At 33.6% G+C, this 25,246-nt stretch overlaps 5 protein-coding genes across 5 annotated transcripts; 1 reads left to right on the top strand and 4 right to left on the bottom strand.

Moving 5' to 3' along the window:
- Window positions 1-564: 564 nt before the first annotated feature.
- Window positions 565-1,332, bottom strand: LOC123904222 (protein IQ-DOMAIN 22-like). The gene is made up of 2 exons (XM_045953909.1): window positions 1,095-1,332; window positions 565-968 (listed from the first exon to the last, which is right to left on the bottom strand). Exons 1-2 carry the CDS (start codon window positions 1,330-1,332, stop codon window positions 565-567), a joined length of 642 nt encoding a protein of 213 aa, XP_045809865.1.
- A 1,564-nt stretch (window positions 1,333-2,896) lies between these two features.
- LOC123905649 (3-dehydroquinate synthase, chloroplastic) lies at window positions 2,897-6,793 on the bottom strand. Its single transcript, XM_045955333.1, has 8 exons — window positions 6,339-6,793; window positions 5,617-5,767; window positions 5,355-5,522; window positions 4,988-5,214; window positions 4,256-4,379; window positions 3,587-3,649; window positions 3,355-3,498; window positions 2,897-3,268 (listed from the first exon to the last, which is right to left on the bottom strand). The coding sequence occupies exons 1-8, from the start codon at window positions 6,650-6,652 to the stop codon at window positions 3,137-3,139; spliced, it is 1,323 nt and encodes a 440-aa protein (XP_045811289.1). The 5' UTR covers window positions 6,653-6,793; the 3' UTR covers window positions 2,897-3,136.
- Window positions 6,794-7,929: 1,136 nt separating this feature from the next.
- Window positions 7,930-10,922, top strand: LOC123905651 (L10-interacting MYB domain-containing protein-like). The gene is made up of 3 exons (XM_045955335.1): window positions 7,930-8,007; window positions 9,128-9,481; window positions 10,111-10,922. Exons 2-3 carry the CDS (start codon window positions 9,128-9,130, stop codon window positions 10,645-10,647), a joined length of 891 nt encoding a protein of 296 aa, XP_045811291.1. The 5' UTR covers window positions 7,930-8,007; the 3' UTR covers window positions 10,648-10,922.
- A 348-nt stretch (window positions 10,923-11,270) lies between these two features.
- LOC123905650 (senescence-specific cysteine protease SAG39-like) lies at window positions 11,271-12,669 on the bottom strand. Its single transcript, XM_045955334.1, has 2 exons — window positions 12,136-12,669; window positions 11,271-12,040 (listed from the first exon to the last, which is right to left on the bottom strand). Exons 1-2 carry the CDS (start codon window positions 12,575-12,577, stop codon window positions 11,448-11,450), a joined length of 1,035 nt encoding a protein of 344 aa, XP_045811290.1. The 5' UTR covers window positions 12,578-12,669; the 3' UTR covers window positions 11,271-11,447.
- A 4,420-nt stretch (window positions 12,670-17,089) lies between these two features.
- Window positions 17,090-21,823, bottom strand: LOC123905648 (protein ALTERED PHOSPHATE STARVATION RESPONSE 1). Its single transcript, XM_045955332.1, has 4 exons — window positions 20,572-21,823; window positions 20,196-20,398; window positions 19,459-19,682; window positions 17,090-18,032 (listed from the first exon to the last, which is right to left on the bottom strand). Exons 1-4 carry the CDS (start codon window positions 21,302-21,304, stop codon window positions 17,246-17,248), a joined length of 1,947 nt encoding a protein of 648 aa, XP_045811288.1. The 5' UTR covers window positions 21,305-21,823; the 3' UTR covers window positions 17,090-17,245.
- Window positions 21,824-25,246: the final 3,423 nt, after the last annotated feature.

Genomic DNA, 25,246 nt, shown 5'->3' with positions numbered 1-25,246 from the left:
TGATAGGATGAACACAACAACTAAGCAGATAAATACTTGCAATGAAACGTACTGTGGAGATACTTCTGGCCCTAATAGACCAAACAAACCAACTTTATGGACTGAGAATTGGACAGCACAATAAGTTTTTTACGTCTCCGACTACAGTGCGGTTGCAGTACCTTTCCATTATTCAAGCATAGGTTTATAAGTACTACTTGTATTTATATACTACAGTTTAGTTTATAAGAGTATCCCTTCGAGTCCACTTATCACTTCGAGCCCACTCATCAGTAAACTACGAGTCATACCTAACACAAACTTAATTCAATTCACTTCAAACTCAATTTTAACTAAACCAGTTTAACAATTTCAAGTCGTGTTTGGTAAAATGATCATCTACACATAACCTGCTTCATGCTATTTGAAATTACTCGACTATTACAGATACCGAGCATTTGGAGATCCGCCATATGAAAGAACAGCCGAAGACATTGCATTTGCTAACTATTAGTACATGGTAAAAAACATGGCTGTCCAAACTTCAGTGTTACATTTTGTACAAAAATCCCAAATAACATCACTCTAATAACATGCTATCTGTTTTGAAGTATTATGGTGGAACAAATTATGGCAGAACATCATCTTCGTTTGAGGCCTTTGCTTTGGTGTACTCAAAGATCTATGTTTTGCCTTTGATGATTCTGTATGAGCCATGTAACTTGGGGAATGAGAATAGTCTCTAAGGTAGTTTCTTGAACCATCACTTCTAGGAGTAAAAGGGCTTCTAGATCTAACAGGACTTTCTTCAGATTTTACATTAGAGTGTGAGGTTTGGTGAGTCCGCGCTGCATTATATCGTGCCTGTGCCCGTAAAAGTGAATGCATTTTTTCGAGGCACTCTGCCATTCGTTTCCGCTGAATGTGACCTCTCTCACCAATGCCTGAAACTTCACCAGCCCTTTTAATGCTCAGAGCGCCTTTCTTGCCTAACAATTTCAATTTTAAAAAGTAAACAAACGTGCAACATCAATATCTCCAAGTGTAACTAACAAGGTTACATTCAAAGTTAAGTAATTAACTGAAGTAATGAAAATGTTGGTTACGAACCAAACTTCCTCGAAAAATGGATTGGATCTTAACGGCCGCCCATTGTTCGCGTATCCTGACGATTCCGTTACTGCTAACAACGGCAGCAGCAGCGACAGCGATGGCTTGTTTGTCGTCCAGGACGTGTACCTGGCTGCTGTGTTGTTGTTCTTCTTCTCTGTATGATTTGACGAAACTCCATCGATGTTTTTCCTTAGGTGGTTTGTGATCGCAAGAGTTTTTGAGACCGCGGCAAATATTCATTATATTAACCATGATTAGTGCTAAAGCAGTGACATCTGCTGCTGTAGGGTGAGAATTAAGAATGAGAAAAGTAGTGCACAAAATAAGAATGAGAAATGCTAATAATGGCTTCTGTTAAATATGCTCGGATCTCATCCCCAAAAGCTAGCTCAAAGGGTGAGGTTGTCCTCACATATTTATACACTTCACATCCCGGGAACCTAAGCAATGTGGGATTCAAACAAACTCCAACAACACAAACTACATATTCAACACCCACCCTCACACTTAGCGTGGTCCTGGGTCAAATGCCCACATTGCAGTCTTTAACCCGGCTCTGATACCATGTTAAATATGCTCGGATCTCATCCCCAAAAGCTAGCTCAAAGGGTGAGGTTGCCCTCACATATTTATACACTTCACATCCCGGGAACCTAAGCAATGTGAGACTTCAAACAAACTCCAACAACACAAACTACATATTCAACAGCTTCAACATTGTCATTGTCATTGTCCAAATGCGCTTACTTTTTGCATCTTTAATTGGGCCTCAAATTTTGCATTTTCCAATATAATCTATATTTAGTATAACCAGCATTTAAAATAAAGACTTGCTTAATTGGAGGAATTTTTAACATATTTATGTCAACAGCGTTAACGTTTTGGGAAAATATAGATTATGGATGAAGCCAAAATTATAATATCCCCAAATTACTTCCTTTGTTTCATTAAGAAAATAAATTACTTTCATATTCATTTCACCTCAAAAGTCCAAGTTCTTGAAACATACCTTTTTGGTTTTGCGGTGAAAGACCCATTGATTAGTGGATCCTACTTGGAGCACAGTGTCATAAGCACTATAGCTACTCTTTAACAACACTGGTATAAGAACTTCACAGTTATAATGATTACCAAGTGGATGATTTTGAGACATGTATTCAAGTTATGACTGCTGCAGGTAGGTTTAGATGGTGAAAAGTTTCAATGGACCAAGTTACATGCATGCAGTAAAGACATGTGTGTGTGTGTTAAACTGTGGACATTTCCTCAGAAAATGCAATGCACTAAATAGCCAAAACATTGTGGAACAGTTTAACACATTTTTTTCCCTTTTGTTTTTCTTTTCTCACACATAGGTATGAATATGATATATTACATGTCTGCATATTTTTACATGTAACTTCATTATTCTCATTGAGCAGTACTACTTGGGAAAGGCAAAGTATGCAATACCAGTAGACAAGAACATTTTCGATAAGCAAAGAAATAGTTGTCCAGAAAGTCCAAATACTCTAGCCATTCAAGATCACTGTGGTCGTAAGAATGTGCAGTCACATATGTCAACTTGAGAGGGTGTAGTTAGAATCTGAAGAAGCAAACTTACCTTGTGAAGATGATCAGACAGCATACCCTAGCTACTGAAGTCATTTTCAAATTCAATTTTCGGCACTTCAGTTTAGACTGTACCTTTGGCACTCTTTTAGATGTTTATGAATATTAATAGGCTTTAAATTGATTTGTTCAGACCACATTTTGTATTTTTCACAATTTCTTTTGTTCATCAGGAAATCTACAAGACTTAGAATCAGAGGAATAATCATTATTTTATTTTCAGTTGAGGAAACTCAATAATCATTATTGATCATGCCTCAACTTATAATAATACAACCTTTGCAATAGACTCTTTGCCTATATAATGGGAACCATGGGTGTCATCCCAAGTATACAAGAAAAATACACGTAAGGTTATCACAACATACAAAAATTCACTATAAATTACAAGAAGAATTGCGTAAAGCTGTGATAAAAACATTGAATTCCAAGATCAAGATTTACAGAATGCACGAAGTGTATCATCTAGAGCCTTCCTGTCATAATCCCCTGTGAAGACGCAATTTCCTAGAGGACCCTTTAGAAGGATAAGTCTCAGCAATCCATCTGCTACCTTCTTATCAACCTGATATACCAATAAAAATGAAGTTTAAGTCATGGTAAAAGCAAATTGAGCATTAAGAGTATTCAAATTGAAGCATTGTCTCTTACCGCCATGACAGATTTAAACATGTCCACGGTCATCATTTCAGGAGGCACAATAGGTAACTTAGCCTGTTTCAAAATGTCACTAACTCGCTTCACAATAGAATCATCAATCCAACCTAGGCGATATGACATATCAACAGCCATTACCTGTGCACATTGGCATACAGTTTCGCTCAGAATAGAAACAAATGTAGGTATAGGTCATGTTTTTATTGTAAAAATTATATATTTATACCGTGCCAGCTGCAACAGCCTCTCCATGAAGCCAATGGCCATAGCCAACGCTAGTTTCTATTGCCTAAAAAAGGAGCCATGAGAAAGAGCATTAAAATCAGAGGACATTTACTGATAAAGAAAATGCAGAAACAATATTTTTATCGCAAAAAAATATATACATATATTTTTGACTATTTTGATGAGAACAACTTGCACAGAAAACAAACACATTCTTAGATTTTTAACCATTATATTTTTAAAACTTATGTGCAAGTGGTCTGAGAAATTAAGGGGGCAGAAAGATTCATGAAGTCATTAGAATAACTCAAAGCAATATTCTATTTATTCTATCCTCTGTAGTAACGTAAATTCCATGTTTGATTAAACTGGCCTGTTAATTTCAATCATGTTAAAAGAAGGTTGTAATTATACACCATCTTAACTAATAAATTTTTCTCAAACAATCCATATCTCCCCCATATACACAAATTCTTTTTCATTATATTGACTAGTATATACTTCATAATGAAGACATACAAATTTATAGTTAAAAATTATTTCATACGTCACAGGAAAGCCAAGGTTTTTTTAATAAGCAAAGAACAAGAAAGCCAAGGTTGGTTTTCACAGCAAATATTTCAAAGTTTAGCATCCGAAAATAATGCAATAAACAGTAACAGCTACTCACATGACCAAATGTATGACCCAAGTTCAATGTTGCCCTGACTCCACCTTCTCTCTCATCCAAGGACACAACCTCGGCCTTGTTTTCACACGATCGCTTTATAGCATATGCCAATGCATTAGGATCTCTGCAGTGGACGCCAATAATTTGTAAGAACAGGACAAGTAGACGAGCATTACAAAGGCAACAAAAATGGTATCATGTTTGCAGCTTTGCATCCGATACTAAATAATACACCACCTATATTTATCCTTTCAATGCATCCTATTTTTCCGGATATCTGTCACCCTCAAAGTAATTATAAATTTATAAGCCTTAATTATTACATAAGGACTTGAGAGAGGGAGCACACATGGAAATTGAGCTATGACAGGACAATGATATCTAGATAATCTTAATTTTTACACATATAAATATGCAAATTTTATTTAATATATGTTGTCATACTCATATCCCCTATTTCAATTTTCTTTTAAAAACTATAGCAGTGGTATATAGTGTTGTACTGTCATATTAGATACTCATATTAGTACATGTGCAACATAGTTAACAAGTAATGAGAAATCAAAAAGTTCAAGCTAGAGATGCTTTTTCCAGCCAAAAGTACATTTTCTAGAATAAATGCTTTTATGAACTATGAGATGTTACACCTATTAATATAAGCTTCATAACAGAAATGGACGAAGGTAGTAGCAGGAACAAAAGCTTGTTACACTACTCAAATTAAGATTTTACCTAGCCATTAATGCGTGCATATTTTTCTCTTGCCACTCAAAAAATTCTGTATCCCTAATGAGCCCGTACTTAATAACCTCTGCAAACCCTGATGCTAGTTCCCTCTCTGGTAATGTATCTAATGTGTCTGTGTCGATAAGCACACATTGAGGTTGGTAAAAAGCACCAATCAGGTTCTTCCCAAGGGGATGGTTTATCCCAGTTTTGCCACCAACCGAAGAATCAACCTAAATACAAAATACACAGTCCAATAAAATATGGAAAAGGGATAATATAGGCAGTATAGACTAGAACAATCAACATTAGGCATAATAAAATCTAATTAACATAAATCGCAAAAAGAAATTTAAAAAGAGCAGCATAAAACCTGTGCCATAACAGTGGTTGGAATCTGAATAAAATTAACACCACGTAGGAATGCAGCGGCAGCAAAGCCACACATGTCACCAATTACACCACCTCCAAGGGCAACAAAAGTACACCGCCGGTCCAATCGAGACTCAATGGCCTTGTCAAACACTTTCATAAGAGTATCCTATCAGTTAAACACACAATCAATTTTCACACCATTACCAAGAATGTCATCAACAAACACAAAAATCAATTCAAACACTAAAAATAAGACTCACCATGTCCTTGTACTGCTCACCATCCGGTAAAATTACACTCTCAACAGAAACATTTGGGTTTCCACTTGTTAAAGCCTCAACAACCTTGTCTAGATACAAAGGTGCAATCGTAGTGTTAGTGACAATAAGAACCTTCTTCCCATGGACATGCCTATAATTATAAACATGAAATAAAATCAGTGCCTCATCATAAATTTTAATTCCCATAGATGTTTGTAAGTGAGTACGACACTATAAAATTAGGCGTGGCCAAACGACCCACTAGATAAATAAACTGTATACTAATACTACATTTGTCCCTAAATATCTAATCCTCTTGAGATTTCTTCTTGTCCTTCATTATAATACTCCTTTCCAATTTTCAAGTGCATCAATTATTTCTTTGCTAACATACTACCCCTAATCATGTTACATCTTTTTCTGCAACATGTAATATATATTATGCTGAAAACATAACTCAATTCACTCATAAACTTGTAAAGCAATATTGATGCCAATTGTCAATAAATTTAATATTACTATCATCTTTCTTAATTCTCATGATTTTGTAGAACATAGTCCATTACACAATTACTTGAAAATTGAAGTGAAAAATCTACAAAAACAAAATTGAAGTTGCATATACCAACAAAGCATATTGCCACTGTCACTAGTACTACTAACCATGAATTAGGTTAAAATTTCAAATTAAAATTAAAAAAATTTAATTTTGAACGAATTACCTTTGAAGAAGCTCTGGTTTATTGAGCAATCCGGATCCGATGTAAATAGGATAACTCCGATTACCCAAATCAACGTTGACAATGGTGGGAACCCCAGGTTCAATTTTTGCTGAAAAGGGGTCCATGAGTTGAGAAGAACTAGCACATATTGGTGACTTAAGAGGTGTAGAAAGAGATGAAATTTTAGGAAAATGGTTGGTGGGGTTGCAGAATAAGGAGTGAGGATGGAGAAATTTAGGATTTTGAAGGGAAGAGAGATGAATGGGTTGTTTGAGGGATGGGGATAAAGAGATGTTGGTTGATGTGGAAGCCATTAGAATTAGAATTGGAATGAAAGTGTATTTTGGTGGTTGGTGAGTGTAGAATGTGAGAATAAGAAGAAGAAGAAGAAAAACATGGTGGTGATTTTGTTGAACAAAGGGGTGATGAATGGGGGTGTTAGGTGAATCAACTTTTTAATTAATTAATATAATTATTTTTATTGCTTTTATTTTATTTCTATTTTTATGAATAGATTTATATATAATATTTTTTAATTACGTTGTAAGTTTTGTATTTTTCATTTGTAAAAAAAATTTAAAAAAAGAATATAAGATAAATACAATAAAAAAATGATACTTAAAAATAGGAACAAAACATATTAATACGAAGATACTTAAACAAGAAAAGAAACGCAAACAATATTAATATAAAGTTTACTATTACCAACTAATAATAATATAATAAAGTTAATTAGCATCAAACTTACTAAATTATCCTAAATATTCATAATAAAATTTCTAATTTTTTATTAAAAACCGTACACGTACCATTATTTGTCACTGAAATATAAAAAAATTGAATAAATAAGTTTACAAGAAAAAACACAATAATTCCACTTATATTTTAACAAGGGACAATATTATATAGGTGAATTCTTCTAACATAAATATCGAAGAAAAATCAATGAACCCATAGAAATTTAGTTTAGATTTATTGTTTTAGATTTATTGTATAATATTTGTTGTTAATTATTCAATAAATTTTAAAAAAATAAATTTTTACTTATAATAGTGGCCGGAGAGTAATCTATACCTATATAAAGATGATACAAAAAATATTAGTGTGAATTTTTCATAATACCAACAATACTCTTGACTTTTTTTAGCAGCAAAAAATGTTCTATTAACAAACTCACCATAACATAAGTTTTTCTTTTTTTGAACAGAAAATTTTTTTTATTAACAAACTCACTCTAACATAAGTCACTAGTTTATAATAAAATATTTTGAATTAAGTGTGAATAAATGTGGTCAATTAAGATAAAATCTAATTATTTCAATAAAAAATGTTAAAGTTCTTTTAAAAAAAACTGTTACCAATCGACATTGATAGTTGGTTCAGTTGTGATGACGCTGAATTTGGTATGGAGGACCACAGTTCGATCCTCGTAACTGTGATCGAGAGAGGTTAAAACCACTTGAACTAGATTAAACTAGTGGTGAAAATTTAAAAAAAATGTTTTAAGAGTTTTTTTTGACAAATGTTAAAAAGTTGATTTTTTTATAAAAGGCTAAAGACAATTTTTTTAAAGAATTTGCTTTTCTTTAATAAAGGAAAAAGTTAATTAATAAAATCACGAGTAGCAAAGAGGTAATCGGAGAGATTGGTGTTTCTCTCAGTCGAGCAGGTAAATTCACTTTCTTCTCTCTATTTTTATTAGGGTTTTCAAAAAGCTCACAAAATTGCTGATTCCACCAACGTAGAATGCTTGAGTTGACATGCATTTGATTCCCATTATTCTTAATTTCATAAAGTTTATTTCTTTGCCATTTCTTATTGTTTACTGCCACAGTGAATCAATTCCTCTCGCTGTGTTTTCTTTGATTTTTGAGGTTTTGATTCATCACTGTATGAATGTAGAATTGTCAATTGCATATGGGCTATGGCTAGCTTTAACATTAGGCTTATTTGCATTCATAATCCATTTGTCATATTTCCTTAGAAGATAATTGAGTTGAATTTGTTGCTTTTGATTTATGTGTGTTTGCTTTGTTGGAGCCAATAAATTTAGTTTATGTTTAAATTTGGTTTATGAATTACTGAATTAGTAGTAGTACCATATATTCCTATCCTACTGAATTCCTTCAGTTGGAAATTTGATTTTCGGTTTATATTGTATCACCTCCGATGTGGCAAATATGTTGACGATTTTTGAGTTTTGCCCAATGTTTTAAAAACCAAACCTGATTCAACTGCCTTAAATTGCTTGAACCCGGACGAAACCCTGATCTGAATTCCAAAATAATCGAACCATAGTAAAGGTTGGTTCAAGGTTCAACCAGTTTAATTGTCTGGTTTGGTTTTTAAAACACTGGTTTCTCATGACATTTCCCTTTTATTTTTTGCTCGTGCGAGCAAATATCTAGGCTATATTGTGAGTTATGAGTCACCCTAGCGTTTTCATTTTCTTTGTGTGTTTGTGTGTGTATGTGCGCGTGTGTCCTGCCGTGGCTGGATTTTTGTGTTCTTGTGTGGAAATTGATTTCTTTCCTTGACTGTTTATTATTTAAAGGGTGCCTTCACAGTCTAATTTCATTTACTTTTGCTGATTTTGTTGTTTTCTTACACTCTTTTAATTATTGCAAGCCACATTGAACTAGAATCTTATATCCAAGTACTCGAAATCAGTCTTGCTATGATCATCCTCTTATATTTGTTCATGCGTGTGTTTTTTAGTGCGTATATTGTAACTGACTGTATGTGTTTAAACTTGTCTTTATCAAGCACTTATGTTAGTTATAATATAGATGGCAGGCCATATTACAAGGTCAAGAAGGCTAGCAACGTTGCAGCTGGAACAATCAAGGGCTAAGTGGACAGCATCACTCACTAAGACACTTGCAGACCTGATGGTTGACCAAGTACACAAAGGGAATAAACAAAACAATTCATTCAATAAGAAAGCATGGAAATATATTTGTGATGGATTTTACAACAAAACAGGTCTGAAATGGGATAAGGAACAACTCAAAAATCGACATTCAGTGTTGAGGAGGCAGTATGCTACTGTGAAGTCCATTCTTGATCAAGGGGACTTTATTTGGGATGAAGTCACAGGATTTATAAGGGCGGATGATGAAATTTGGGAAGAATACATCAAGGTATATTCATCCTTCATGTGCTTTGTTGTTATTAATTGAACACCGAAAACTGGTCCTTCTTGAGGAGGAAACTTTTGAACACATGTTCATTGCTCAGTTTTGTTTTCCCCTAAAGATGAGGGTAAAAATTAATGGACGCTTTATATGAAAAATCAGTTTTCAAACCTTTTTCTTACCATGCTGGTCTAGATGCAACCAAGTAGCTAGTTAGTTAATCTGAGATTAATTTGAAGTTCACTAGAATTTTGGTTTACATTTTTTTCTTTCTTTCATTATAGTGATAAAATATTAGGTTTGGACTGATGGTAACAATGCAACTCTTGAGAATGGTGATATAACCCTCTTCTAAAGTAAGGACTTAAGAGGGAAAAGTGAGGAGTAAAGCCATTAATTGAAAAATCAACAGTTCAGATTATAATAATATGAAATGCACATTCATGAGTTACTTAAATCTCAACTGTTGATCTTCCAATAAATACAACAATCCCCAATTTTTCCTGCACTCCGGAGGAGCCAAATCATTTATGAAGTATGTTGTTTTGGGGTTGGAGTTTCATTGCACTTACGCATGAGCTGTTTTCTGTTCTGTATTAAATTATATACTTGATGTAACTCTTACAAAATTACAGAACCATCCGGATGCCGAGACTGTAAAAAGTGGCGGCTGCCCAATCTTTAATGAGCTATGTACAATATTCGCTGAGCCAGCAACCAATGGAAAGCATGAATATTTAGCTGCATCTGACGGGGAACATACACCTACCGCTCCTTGTCCAGAGTTCTTGAGCACACATCAGGAGGAGGAGTCATCTGAAACTGAGGACGATGAAGATGGAAATGACCCTCAAACAGTTCAACCTACAGCAACTTATAGCAGTCGGAAAAGAGGACGTAAAGGAGTTGATAATGCTATTGCAGACGCTATATTGGAGATGGCATCTGCTTCAAAGATGAGGGCAGCTGCCATAGAACAACTTAACTCTAAATACAGCGTAGCTGACTGTATTAAGTACTTAGATTTGATGCAAGATGTTGATCAACAACTATATTTTTCTGCTCTAGATCTTTTCAATAATCCCAATGCTAGGGAGGTATTTTTGTCTCTAAAAGAGGATAAACGATTAACTTGGTTGCACCGCAGGTGTGCTGTTGTATACAATAGATAGGTGAAAAATATATGAAAATATATTCTTTCAATTGTGATATCAAAGTTGAAGGATTTTTCAGTTTTCGGAAGATTTTAGCTATCTCTTCGTTAGCCGGAGAGGATTTGAAAGCTGAACAGTCTGCCAAATACACAGGCAAGTGTCATGAGTTTGGTAGTTACCATTCTCCATGGAAATGCTTGAATATTCTTCATTAAGGTGATGTTTGAAAGAGTTTATATATGTTTTGTATCAGTGTTTGAATATAGTCATAAAAAATAACTCGTGTCTATAAATTCCTTTTAATTTATTTCAATGTGCTCATTAGAATAACTTATAAATATCTAACAAGATTATCAAAACAGTTTGTTAAATAAGTGCTTAATTAAACTGTTCACAAAATGTGTTCTAAATTTGCATTCATTCAGCATTCTTCTTATATATGTTTGACTTGCATTATATTTCAAAAACCTAAAACCAATGTTACTTCATTGAAAGTTTTGAGTTTGTCAAAATCCTAGAGTTGTAGGAGAGAAACAAGAAACACTTTCGGAGAGCCATTTGTAAGTTATAAAAAAGATTTGTGCGATTTTAAAATTGGAAAAGAAAACAAAATCTAACTAAAGAAAAAGAAGACTGGACAGTAAGTTTTACTCTTAATATCTTCATTGTATTGATAAATGCACAAGTATAACATGTAGATGTATAGAATATACACAACTAGTTGTAGAAACCATGATGAATGTAGCTGATAAATGCACAATCAAACACAGTTTAGCTCGAATTACAAAGTTTAGTGGTATAAGTATTAAGTTTGACATTTAAGCAGTAGGGTAAGATGCTTCCATAGCAATGCCACAAAGTCCTTCAGCAGCTTCAACTCCCCTTTGCATCATAATGTATCCTTCTTCACCCCAATCAGTTCCCCATGAGTTCTTAACCAACCAATACTTAGTTCCATCATTACTGACACCATAACCTACGGCAGTGACACCGTGATCCAACTCAGTTCCGCATGAACCAGTAAAGACGCCACTTTTGTAAAATTGAAAGTCAGATCCACTAGCATCAATGGCTACGGATATTGGTTGATTTGCCACAGCTTTTTGCAGTGCCTGCTCACTGTTGGTTGGGACATCTTCATACCCGGTAATAGTAACTGCTTGGACAGATGCTTTGTTTGCATTGCATGTTCCGTCAACACCTTCATAGGGGTATTGAGCTTCGGTGCTCAATCCGTGATTTTGTATGATGAATTTGAAAGCATCATCCATAAGACCACCCTCACAACCTTGGTCCACACCTTTTGTGTCGCAATCAACTAGTTCTTGTTCTGATAAAGAGATCAACTTTCCAGTACTCAACTTATGAATTCCTTCGGTTGCTGCAACAGCAGAAAACGCCCAACAACATCCTACAAAATGTAAATTAAAATCAACTAGAGTTAGCTGATAATTCAACTTTTTATCACATAGAATTAAATGTCTTACTTATTAGATAAACACTTACCACATTGACCTTGGTTCTTCACAGGCGTCACCGCTCCTTTCTTCCTCCAATCCACTGCGGATGGGATTGCAGTTACATTTTCATACTTAAAAGTACTTGTCTTTGTGATTGAAGAACACATATGTCCCTTGAATTTGTTCCTAGATGCTGTGAACTCCTCATTGGTGAGGTCTGCAAATTGATTAATGCCGAGTTTGTATGATTTTGTATCATCAGCATTATTGAATGCTTCAATGTAATTCACGTTTTCTTTGAATATCTTGAAACGTGTCTCCCTTTCTTGATGATCCTTATAGATTTTTCCATACTGACCCATCCATTGTCCATGCCTCTCATACATGGAGTCATCTTGGAGAGTGCGAGAAGTGACTTGAATAGCAAACAATCCCAAGCAGAAAAGCAATGCTAATGAAATATGATATAATCGATTATTGGCAGCCATGGTAACAAATTTGCTTTGATGTTGGTTAATTAGCAGTTAAATGTTGAGAAAGATGTGTGATGCTTGTACTCAAGAATGTTGTGTATTTATAATAGGCAAAACAAATTTCAATTTCATTAACATTCTTGTATATTTTTTAATTTGAAGCTTAAAACAAAATTATCTTCTAATGACTATACGTGCCCGGGAGAATTTTGTGAATGAGACCCCTTGTGTTCAGATCTATGCTACAGTCAAATTTTCTGTCAAGGAATTTTAATTTCTGGACTCAATTATAAGACAAAGAAATGCATTTGTTAGATTCAAATGTAAGAAAAAGTAACTAATATTTTTTAGTAGATAGACGAAATCACAATAATTATTGTAAACTTACACACATAGGTGGGCTAAAAAAATAAAGGGTAAATAGGGTTTTACCCCCTGCAAAATAGGAGAATTTTGTATTACCCCCTGTAAAATAAAAAGTTGTGATTCCCCCTCGTAATATTAAGATTCTTTGTTTTACCCCCTGAATTGACAACATGGATTTGGAATCTTAATTTTGCTGACATGGCAACCATACGTGGTTTTTTTTTTTACACATGGTTTTTTTTACTGTTTTTATTTATTTAATTTTTATTTTGCCACATATTGAGCTATGTCATTTAAAAAAAATAAAAAATAAAAAACAAAAAAGGGGAAAAACAAACAGCAAGAAACATCAACAATCTTCACCACTCTCATGGGAAGAACAAACAACAACAACAACCCATTCTTTCATTCAATTAAAAAAAAATAAAATCAAAACAACAACAACAAACTTCATCTTCAATCTTAAATTTCATCTCATCAATTCAATCTCAAACCCATAAATCCAAAACCATAAAAAACTCATAAGTTTCTCAAAACATAAAATCTCACGGTTCATTCTCCACCACCAGCCACCACCACTGTCGTCGTCCATCTCTCTTTCCCACCAATTGCATCTCTCTTCCTTGCAGCATCACTCTCACTAATTTCCGCTGATTTTCAGATCTGAATTTTGTTGTTTGTTGATTTTCCAAAAAATTAAAATTAAATCAGAATTAATGATGTTTGGAGAACATGTGTTGTTGTTATTTTTCTTGAACTTGTAATTGCTAACCCAACCCATATCCTTCACCAAGATCAAAGGAATGAACACGTGAGAGGTAGAGACTAGGAAGGAGAGGGATGAAGGAGTTGATTATGTTAGGGTTGTTGTTGGTGGTGGTGGTTATGGAGGAGGTGCAGGAAGAGTTTGAATTGGAGGAACTGTGGAGATGATGATTTTATTTTATTTTTCGATTTAGGGATTTGAGATGAAAGTTGCTTCCTGAGATTTGATATGAAAGTTGTTTTTTGGAAAGAAAAAAAATTGTGGGATTTGAGATGAAGATTTTTTTATTTTTTATTTATTTTAAATAACAATGATTTGGAATAATTATAATAATAAAAATAAATAAAAATTCTAAGAAAATCCACATATGCATGCCACATCATAAAAAAAAAGATTTCATGTCTAGTTGGCGAATTAGGGGGTAATTGAATGAATCTTTATATTACAGGGGGTAATCACAAAAAAATTTTTTGCAGGGGGTAATGCAAAATTCGCCCATTTTGCAGGGGGTAAAACCCTATTTACCCAAAAATAAACTAGTTTATCTTCGTTTAATATTATTTTTTAAAAATATCTTCACATTAATTTCTCAATGTTGTAAAAAGATAACCATTAATAATGGGTAGTTTAGTAAATGAATTTCATTTTTACATGAAAATAAAAAAAATTAAATAACAGTCCACTTAAACTAATAAGCTTAATAAACGTGAAAGTAGATAATACTATTTTTACAATAAAGGAGGTATTTTTTTTTTCAAGTAATTTAAGGTTTATGATGCCGTGTGCGTTGGACAAGTTTTGGATAATAAAAGCGAAGGTTTGACGGTATAATAAACTCTATGTACGGTTAATTAGAGCATGACCTGGTTAAATTAAATCTTTCTAAATCAAATACTAGATTTTTTATGATACAACTTACAAGTCATTAATTTTTGTGTTAACCCTGGGAAGAAGGTGTATTATTATGGAGCTGTTAATCTCAAACTTGACCGAAAGATAAATAAATTCGGATTAATAATCATTCTAGATTTGAATTTAGATTTTTTTAAATAAAATGTTGAATTAAATCAATTGATTAAATATAAATTATACATGTCTATAAATTCTAGCTCAACTGACAAAAATACCGAAATTATTAGATCGAATGCTATGACCGGAGTTCAAACTCCGGTCTCTTCATTATATGAGTAATTTTTCAATAATTTGTCATTTCGTCTATCTAAAAAAAATATATATATAAATCATATACTTATTTGAGAAAAACTTTTGTCCGTAAATGTAAGTGTAACAGTTCGGAGTTCGAATCCAACTCTGTTAAGTATATATGTTTGGTTATGCGGTGTGCAAAATTGATTTTGACATAATTAAGTTTGACATAATTGATTTTGACAAAATTGAGTTTAACAAAATTGATTTATGTTTGGATACAATAATGCATAATTGATTGTTGTCGATCCATATTGTTTGGATAATTCTGAACAAAATTGCTTTTAAGTGTATAATTACCAAAATGGGCATATCTAAAAACAACACATTATTATAATACTTTTTTTTTATGAAAACACATTATTATAATACTTGTTAAAACATAAATTAAATTAGCATAATACTAAATCTGAAGTATTTAAATAAAAATTACAATTATAAGTGCAATATTATAGTACTAAAATAGGTAATTAATTCAGATTAAAATTGGTTCATCAAATATTAAATGCAAAGTAAAAATTAAGAGAAAAAAAAAGAAGTGATTGGTGATAAATATAAAGCAAAAAATCTGGATATGAGATTTGTTTGGTTCATAGCATTGATGAAAAAAATCAGTAGAGGGCAATGAAGGGAGTTCTCGATGGAAAAAAGAAAGCCAGGAGTATTGATGTTGATGAGATGAAAACATTAAGGGGGCAGTTAAAGAAATAATATGTAAGTTTGTATGTCATAAATGTGGAATTAATTCTCACCACCATAGAAGCTAGGAATTATGGCTTCAACTAGAATTGATTCTATTCACCCTAGAATTGGTTTTGAAGAAGAGCAATGCTATTCATTACGAATAGCAAGCAACACGAGAAACAAGAATACAAACGTGGTTATTAATCATTGGTTTATAATTAAATAAATAATATTTAAAAATGAGAATATATCAAATGGGGATGGCGGAAATCATCATCTCTTATTGTCGTGTGTTTCGTTTTCGTATAATTCAGCATTTCTCTTTGGAGAATAGTCAAACGCAAAAAAAAATCATTTTCATGGTAGAATTGATTCTAGGGTGTGTAGAATTGAAACCAAACACACACTAAATCTCTTGAGGAAGAACTTTGTCACCTATTATTACGATATTCAACTCAAAAGATTAATCTTTACGGTCATACATATTTTATATTTTTTATAACTAATATATAATATTTTATAACTAATATATAATAAAAAATATTTGTTTACTTTATTGTTATGTGTGTTTTTATCTATGAGATATCAACATAACGGTAAAAAAATTCTTTGTCGCTTCGATTCCTAAAAAATTAAAAAAAAAAAAAATTAATGGTAAAAATTGGATCAAGTAACTTCAAAAGTTACCGTTCAAATTCTCTAAAAAATAAGGAGAATGTTAACATGTGCACCAATGGCACATGTTAAGGAAACAGAAAATAGAAAGTATTAACTTTTTTCTATATATAGGATATAAGACTAAAGGCAAAATCATAACATGTGCACCAAGAGCACATGTTAAGGAAACAAAAAAAATAGAAAGTATTAACTTTTTTCTATATATAGGATATAAGACTAGAGGCAAAATCAAACGCACGCAAAGCCAAACAACTCCAACAGAACTTTTCAGACCGATCAGAGCATGCACAAACAAAACCAACTTTGATAAGATAAGTAGTCCTTGTAAGTTGTAACAAATAAATGATCCTTTCAAGAAAAAGTGTGAATGAGATGAGACAAGAGAACCAAGTTAAAAGTACTTCAATGTTTATCTACTTATTATATCAACTATGTGCACTGTGCAGTGCAGTGCAGTGCAGTTATATTAACACTAATAAAAATGTTTAAATGTTCCTTTGCCTAATCAAGTTGGCAGCTTCTACTTCCACTGCATGCATTTGGGAGTCACATTTTTTTTTTACAGTCACACCAGAAGTTTAGCATGGAGTTACTCATTGTGGACTGGTGTTTCGCCAAATGTAGAATGACTAGTGAAATGACGATTAAAAAAAGGAAATTAGATTTAAATCTTCTATTCGCCTACACTGAAGTTGGTTTGCACGAAAAGTATCAGGTATCACGATTCATGATATTACTAGGTGTAAACAAATAACTACAATCTACCTGTGAAACACTGATCCAGACACGGACATGACACCTAACACATTGACATTTGACACTGATGATAATTTGAAAAAGTGAAATATTTGAATGTGTTGGCGTCGTGTCAGTATTGGACATAAAACACGACTTCAATTTTAAGTATTAGTGCTACATTGCAATCTACAAGTCATATAAGCAAAAGGGTGATTGATCATCTATACAAGTCCATGTCAATTCTCCTACGGTAATATTCTCTTCACATCGCGCTCCTGTTCAGCAACTTTAGCTTTGTTGTACACAGACTCAAAAGCCTCCCTGCACACACTTGAAAACCCTACAATCCCTTGAAAAACTTGAGGACAACCCATTTGCAAGTTATTTAGTGTCATTGCCCTCGTTACACTCACTGCCTTTTCATGTTTCGTCTTCTCTTCTTCAGCCTTCGCTCTAAAGGCTTCCACCTTAGCTCGCTTCTCCACGACAGGGTCTTTCATTCTTCTCATCGAAACAGACTGTTCCGACATGGAGTATGGACCATACTTGCACTCCAAGGATCTAAGTTGAACCACCTTCTTCTCAAACTCTTTGAATGCATAATCCGACTTCTTCTTTTGTTTATGCTCTTCCATCTGTTGAACTACAATCGCATGAATAACCGTCAACAGACTTTTTATTCCTTCGGACGCTACCTTGTCAGGTATATGCTCGACAGCAAGGTGCCATTGTTCGCAGAGGGTGTACAATTTTGACTCTTCGGCGGTTCTGCTAAGAGGGTTTCGGCTAAACTGGTAAAGGCTGAGCCTTAACCAACCTGTGAGGGATTCAATGTAGTCACGGTGAGCTTTGAAGAGGTTGCAAAAGGATTGGTGCCATTGCTGTACTTCAAGCTCCAGCTGAAGTGTTGATTGTCTATGAATTTCAGATGTAGGGTTGTTTGATGGAATGGTATTAAGGTATTCAAGTTGTTGAACTATGTGTTTCTGAACTTGATGACACTCATACATGCTTCTCCACATGCACATCAACCTGTCGGCACAAGAAGCACAAAATGTTCATCGAGACTAATTTTATTAGATATCAAAATGAATTAGGCTCCTCACCTCTAAGTGAGTACAGAATAAAGTGAGAAAATAAAGAAGTAATATTTTTAACACTCATAATTAGTTATCATATCACTGTCAATTTTTGGTATGTTAGTTAAGTCAATGCCAATGAATAATCCAGCAGACAGAAATCAAGCTAGGGATGATACACATTCGGTTAGAAAATCAGAAGTAACAATAATTTAATTTAATTCAGGACAATCATTCAGTAGAATTGGTTACTGAAGAATATAAATATAATAAATTTTAGACCTTTGACAAAGGTCAAATTACCTGTCTCCAATAAGGTACCACTTTTTTCAACTTGTCTCTGAACAGTAGTATATTGTACAAGTGAGTTTCCAAAGTAATGGAAAAAGCATATCTTGGTTTATGAGCAGAAAAGAACTATCATGCAAGAACCTTGTAACATCCCATCTATAATCTATTGTTACAAAAAATCATATATATAGATAGTACTATCGTAAGTCCATTGGGAAAATATATGGTACAAAGCAACAATAAATCACCAAGATCAAGAAAAAGGGTTGGTTTTAGAGAGCCTTCATTCATCCCATCTCACTAGTTCAAAAAACAAGATTTTGGTCGTACAGATTGTACTTGTCAAGATAAGGGTATTCAGTATTTGTCTTCACCAAAATAAAGTGAGAAAAAATACAATGAAATCCAGCAAAAACAACAAAACAATTGTTTTCTACTGTTATTATGCTACGCATGTACTCTGAAGTAACCAATCCTTAGTACTTGATTCTCATTCTACTATTACATAGAGAAAACAGCTGTCACCACTCCTCCAAGCAAGCAATAATCCCAAAGGGATCCCATGATTATGTGTAGTCACAACACGTCGTAGTCAAATGCTTCTCGGCCGTCCAAATTTCAAGTTTGATATTTTGAATTTAAAAATAAAATAAAATCGGCTTTAAAATTGAGGCCGTCCAATCTTGACCAGACGGCTGAAATGTGTGTGACTCACTGCACCTAATCCAAATCCATCTCACAGGAGTCTCAATCAACCAAACAAAATTCAATCCCTAACTTCCTGACGAATTTGGATTTGGCGAATTTAATTACGTCGCGCAATTTTTGACCTCAACCGTTCAAATTTACATTAACTAACGGCGGAGATCATTTAAAGATGATTTAGTCTTTGTGTAGTGCATGCATGTAAACACTTGCTTTTTCTACAACAGGGAATCCGAACTCAGTTGCTAAGAGAGCACTTCCAAGGATATTTAGATTATAGGCCAATTGCTAGTGTTTTACTAATATTAATCTACTGTATTCTTCTACTATGCAAAGTGATGTATAAAATTGAAAAATGCAGTAGAGAAAAAGAGAAGACTAACCCTTTGACAAGCTCAATGAGTTGAGGGTAGAGCTCTATCTCCCTTAATTTGATGATTTCAGCTGATGTACTTTCTATGGCTTGGGAAGCAACCATCATTTGTGATTCTAATTTCTCCACTTCTTTCTTTGCCTTTTCCGTCTTCAAATAGTCAGCACTTCTCATCTCTAACTTCCTTACCATTGCCACTTTCTTCTCATGTTCCATCTTTATTGTTTTAGCATTCTTAAGACCAACCAAACAATATCACACAAGTTAAGAAACTATAAATGGAAATCATCAAATCTCCTAATGAATCTAATGATAAAAGTGTTAGGTTTCCTCTTTAAAATGATTAATATCTTTCTTCAACATTGCTTTGAAGACTTCAAAAAGATAAGTGAAAATAAAGTTACATGACTAATAATAGAAAATCATAGTCATCCAAAGAATGTTAGTTGAAAAGAACAAAATTTCTTCACTAGACCCACATCATGTTTATGCCCACAAAAGACAAAATCTTCAATAACCTTTATTTCTCTTTTTCCTTTTCCTTTTATTAGTACTATTATTATCCTCTAAGTATGATTTGGAGATTGTTTACTGCGTGAAAACAAGTGTTTTTCAAGGCATGTGGAACTAAAATATCATCTAATAAGTCGTTGGAACGAACTCAGATTAACGGCCGAGATTGTTTACCGAGTGAAAACAATTGTTTTTCAAGGCATGTAGAACTAAAAGAAGAAAAGAGCTACAAACCTTGACTTCTTGGTACAATTTCTTCTCCCATGCATATAGTCTCTCCAAAGTAGAGCAATGTCCACCATTTCCAACACCATTAGCCCTAAAGCTACCAACAGAAACCTCCTGAGTCAATTTCCCAAATCCATTCAGTTTAGGACTTGAAGAACCCCAAGCCCACATTGATGGACTCAAACTCCATCCATTTCCGTACATTTTACCTACCACCAATAAACAAGTACAAAACACAACAACATTCAAAATTCAAAAACAAAAAACACCAACTTGAATGTTCAACAAAACAAAAACAACCCAAAAATTCAAATCTCAAATAGATTAAGATTAACACTAAACAAAAACAACCCATAATTTGTTACATGCATGTGAAACTTACTTGCTTTACTATGATCAGAAAAACCAGAACTTGGAACTTGTAACAGATATGAAACATGAGAACCAGCATCAGCAGCTTTAAGAAAGTAATCATCAAGCTCTTTGATAACTTCAACCAGATCTTTACTATTTCTAGAAACCACCATTGCAAGTTCACTTGATGTTTCCTTAGAAAACCCTACCACCCCAGAAGCCGGAGTGGACATACTCGCCGCCGCACCACCAGCCATCACATTCACAACCACCTCAGAGCCAGTAGTAGTAGTAGCTTCCCACTCTTCCTCAGTCGCCGACCTCGACGAAGGAGGAGGAGGCGGTTGTTGCATGAAAGGATCCCAGAAATCCCAACCGGAGGACATCACCGGCGGCGGAGGTGGCGGCGGAGGCGGTGGAGGAAGAGGAGATGAACCTGTCCCAGAAGTCCAAGTATAAGAACTTAAACTAGGACTCATCGGTGGTGGTGGAGGCGGTGGCATTGACGACGGAGCACGCGGCGGCGGAGGTGGAAGAATGGGTTGTGGCTCAGGAGGAAGATGGTGGTTAAGATGAGTGGTTTTTTCAGCGTTTGCAAAGTGAAACAAAGCAGAACCAGTTGAACGAAGAGATCGAATGTACATAACATGTGCAGCTGAAAAAGCATGTCTTGCTTCAACCAACTGTTTCATGTAACGTTTTCTTGATTTGCAATGTGACACTGTTTCTTCCCTCTCTACTCTTGAATAACAACAACCCATTTTTCTTAACTAGATCAAAGAAAACACAGACACAAAATTGTTGTAGGTAGAAGAATAAAGGTAGTATTTTTATGGTTTGGTTTTTGTTGGGTCCATGTTGTGAGATCAGAAGTGAAGAAGGGTAGTGGAGGTTTCTGCAAAAAGTGAAATGTCTCGAACTTTGAATTTGGTTTGTAAGTGGAAAAGTTGATTTTTTTTTTTCTTTTTGTTTTTTTTTTTGGGTGTGGAAAAAAACAAGAACTTTAACCAGTGTAGTTGTCTGGTTTGTGATTGAAAATGTTCATATCATACTTGAATCTGAGAATGAATGAATGAATGAACTCACTCCTTGAACAATAATACAGTACAATGTAGTTTAGTTTAAGAATGGATTTCTATGTATGTAGTGGAGCAGGGCAAGAATGGAGAAAGAAAATAGGGATAGGTTAGGTACTTGTGTTTTTGAGACAAGGAGCTTTGGGAAGAGAGCCTGTAGGGAGGGGAGTGGAGTATTAAAAAGGACTGTTTTTTTTATGTTACAGTATTTTTTTAAATATTTGGATTTATATTGTGACGAAAATACCCCTATTCATGGGGGATAGTATAATTTTGCTATGGTTTTGGGGTAACTGTGATAAATGAAATTAGTTAATTTAATTAATTAATGGTCTTTACAGAAGGTGAAGGGATCATGATGCATAAGGTAAGGTGAAGACAAAGGGAAAAATAAAGGTGACAGTGCCAGATGGGATCCACGGATGGGTGTGTTGTGCAACAGAGAACTTTCCTGATAAAAGTAAGGTAAAATTACACTACAGGTCCTTTATCTTATTTTTTTATAACACTTTGGTCCTTTATCTTTTTTTTTGTAACAATTTGGTCTTTTATCTTTTTTTTTGTAACACTTTGGTCCTTATCTTATTTATTTATAAAAAATAAAGGATCAAAGTGTTACAAATAAAAAAAGATAAAGGACCAAATTGTTACAAAAAAGGGACTAAAGTGTTACAAATAAAAAAAATAAAGGACTAAAGTGTTACAAATAAAAGATAAAGGACCAAAGTGTTACAAAAAAAAAGATAAAGGACCAAAGTGTTACAAAAAAATAAGATAAAGGACCTGTAGTGTAATTTTGCATAAAACTAACTAGCAGTGTTTTAGTTGGAGAGGGCATTTTGGTACTTTGAGATAGACACAGCCACATAGGCGATTTTTTTTTTTCTGGGCCTCCCATGTATCTTTTTTACCCCCAAATATTCCAATTTTGCCCTTGCTAAAAACTTCGGTTTATAAACCGAAGATTTTTATAGTTCAAATTCAGGAAAAATTCGGTTAACAGAAACCGAATTTTTTATTGAGAAAAGTAAATTCCAGGGAAAAAAGAACTATGAGAGGCCTAAAGAAAAAACATCATTTTATCTCACGGACTCTCTAGTCTCTCCCCGTTGTAGCCTTGTAGGGACATGGGTTCTGCATTGGCGGGCCCCCTTGACTCCACCATGATAACTCACATCTATGTCGTCCGATCAAAATCTCACGGTTTAAATTTTAAGTTTTAATTGAAAATTTTTGAAAAAGAATTTGAAATTTATAAAATTGACACTTGAAATTTAAAATTACACTTTATGATTGTAATTGGACAATTTTATGTTTTGATCAATGGTGACAAAAGAAAATAAAACTGCATAAAAAACTGAGTTTTTCAACGATCAACTAAATAAACGTTTGATAAAGAAGGTGGATAATTTGGAAGATCTTAAGCTTCTGAGAAAGCGAAGCACCCAATTTAACGAGCCAATATGTAAAAGAGTTTCCTTCAGGTAAGGTATGTGTTCATACTACATTTCAATCTCTCCTAACAAATAAACATATATTGTTATAAGATGAGCATATGGATGAGTAGGTAGAACTCCGTCCTCGATAAAAGTCAACGTTGTTTGAGAATCTGATTCATATATGATGTTTCGAAAATCAAGATCTCAAGTTGTCTACAACCCATGGAAAATAATGGGCTTACGGCATATAGTCATATTGCATTGAATTCAAATCCCCGTTTTTTTTTGTCAAGTAGCTTAGTGGTTAAACTCTCACACTTTTAAATGTGGAGAAATGTGAAATCCGGAGTTCGAACCCCCGCCACTCCAATAATATCATTTAAATCCCCGTTTTAGTTGTATGCGGTAATGCCGTAATGGTATTGGAATTTGTTTCAAAAAATTTATTAGTCAAATATATTTGCTTTTTCAAAATGAAAATTAAAAACGTCCGGTAGTCGTTAACTGAATTAAAAAAAAGTTTCATAATCATCCACATTTTTATACATTTGTGACATTTGATTAATTACGTACAAAGATATTATTAAGAGCAACGTTATTGTTCGTCAAAAAAAAAGAGCAATGTTTTTTTTTTATCAAAAAAAAAAAAAGAGCAATGTTATTCACTTATTTGAACAACTTTTTTTAAACAACTTTTTGACAACTTATGAAAAAACTATAAATGAAGAAAATACTTATATTATGTGTTTTATGTGGATTAATTTGTCATTTTCTAGATTTTTTTTTTTGACAAAACATTTTCTAGAATGTTTTATATCTAATATAACTATTAATAGGCAAACTTATACAATTGTATTCAAAAGACTTCATCATAGTATTACTCTTTTTTTTGTAATAGGTTAATTAGTTACCTCTTGTCCCGTGCTACTAATCAATTTAACTATAACTCAGTTATAAATAACCCAATTTGAGAGCAATGCAATATATTCTTGCTTCAAGTCATCGCTATTCTTCTACTACCTTCGAAGGTCAACTATTCTTCTTTTGAGTCTCCTAGTCTGTTCTGCCATCTCATTCACGATAGTTAGGGTTGGGTTGCGACTACGGTTCATCTTGACTGTGACACATTACATGTTTCTGACCCCTGTATCGCCTTAATCAAGGAGTACAATGCATATGAAAAGTCTATGTGTCTTTCTTTGTGTCTCCTTTGTGGCGACTTTCTTAGACTGAGATTCCTTATCACTATTTGTTGGCTTGCCTTTTTTGTTCCCCCTGTTGTTTTGATAACTTGGATCGTTTTGGGATAACTCTAATTGTACTTGACTTCTAGTTTTCAATATGTCACTGAATTTTGAAGTTAAAATAAATTTTCAAAAGCCTATACTGGACTCCAATGTTATTATGTGAACTTGCACGATTTCTTAGTGGATAATCCATGAGATGACTATATTGAGTCTTTTAAGCCCCATAATGCACAATCTTAGTATTTTTGACATAAACTTCGCTATTGGATAATTTATGAGATAACTGGATTGAACCAACTCTATATTGTAGCGTTCTTAAATCCTAACTTTATTTATAGAGAGAGTATATTCTATATATGAGAGAGTATATTTTATATATGATTCAGGACCCCGGTCCACATCCATGTTCTGGGTGTGCGGTGGTATCAAGTCTCAAAATTTTAAGGTCTTATAATAATAATAATAATAATAATAATAATATATTTTTAATATTGATAAAATATCAAATGTATATCGATAAATAATGGTAAGCTCTAATATTTTTGGGTTCAAGGTCAATCGTTCAAATTCCTACAATATTTTCCTTTATTTTCTAGAATTTTGTATGAGCATAGACAAAATGTACGTGATGGATGTTGATCGAATGTTCTCGCTGTGAAGCAACATAAGAAGAAAACCAATTTCCTTTTCTTCTTTCCACAGCAAAGCAATAGTAAAAAGGAATGAAATCAATCCTTTACTTGCTGCATGTATGCATGCCATGCCAAAAGCATCTTCAGGGCGGCCCTGATTATTTGGATGTCTGATTTAAATATTAAAAACAAATTCGTAATAAAAAAGTTAAAAAATTAAAAGAATCAACCTCTATTTAAGTTATTTAAAAATAACGTAAAAAATATCAACAATGAATTGGTCCCAACGATAAAAGTTTTGGTCTCTTT

Source organism: Trifolium pratense, linkage group LG2 (assembly GCF_020283565.1).
Source record: "Trifolium pratense cultivar HEN17-A07 linkage group LG2, ARS_RC_1.1, whole genome shotgun sequence".
NCBI lineage: Eukaryota > Viridiplantae > Streptophyta > Magnoliopsida > Fabales > Fabaceae > Trifolium > Trifolium pratense.
Note: the sequence above shows the minus strand (reverse complement) of the source record. Positions and strands in the feature narration are given on the sequence as shown.

Excerpts from the sequence above, each read along its gene's own strand:
- LOC123904222 (XM_045953909.1), bottom strand. The coding sequence starts at position 1,332 with ATGAATATTTGCCGCGGTCTCAAAAACTCTTGCGATCACAAACCACCT. Across the intron at positions 969-1,094 it reads CCAATCCATTTTTCGAGGAA|GCAAGAAAGGCGCTCTGAGC; the intron begins GTTTGGTTCGTA and ends TGAAATTGTTAG.
- LOC123905649 (XM_045955333.1), bottom strand. The coding sequence starts at position 6,652 with ATGGCTTCCACATCAACCAACATCTCTTTATCCCCATCCCTCAAACAA. Across the intron at positions 5,215-5,354 it reads CAACCACTGTTATGGCACAG|GTTGATTCTTCGGTTGGTGG; the intron begins GTTTTATGCTGC and ends TTTTGTATTTAG. Across the intron at positions 3,650-4,255 it reads TGGGTCATACATTTGGTCAT|GCAATAGAAACTAGCGTTGG; the intron begins GTGAGTAGCTGT and ends CTCCTTTTTTAG.
- LOC123905651 (XM_045955335.1), top strand. The coding sequence starts at position 9,128 with ATGGCAGGCCATATTACAAGGTCAAGAAGGCTAGCAACGTTGCAGCTG. Across the intron at positions 9,482-10,110 it reads TTTGGGAAGAATACATCAAG|AACCATCCGGATGCCGAGAC; the intron begins GTATATTCATCC and ends ACAAAATTACAG.
- LOC123905650 (XM_045955334.1), bottom strand. The coding sequence starts at position 12,577 with ATGGCTGCCAATAATCGATTATATCATATTTCATTAGCATTGCTTTTC. Across the intron at positions 12,041-12,135 it reads GAAGAACCAAGGTCAATGTG|GATGTTGTTGGGCGTTTTCT; the intron begins GTAAGTGTTTAT and ends TACATTTTGTAG.
- LOC123905648 (XM_045955332.1), bottom strand. The coding sequence starts at position 21,304 with ATGGGTTGTTGTTATTCAAGAGTAGAGAGGGAAGAAACAGTGTCACAT. Across the intron at positions 20,399-20,571 it reads TTCTGATCATAGTAAAGCAA|GTAAAATGTACGGAAATGGA; the intron begins GTAAGTTTCACA and ends TATTGGTGGTAG. Across the intron at positions 19,683-20,195 it reads AATTGTACCAAGAAGTCAAG|AATGCTAAAACAATAAAGAT; the intron begins GTTTGTAGCTCT and ends GTTGGTCTTAAG.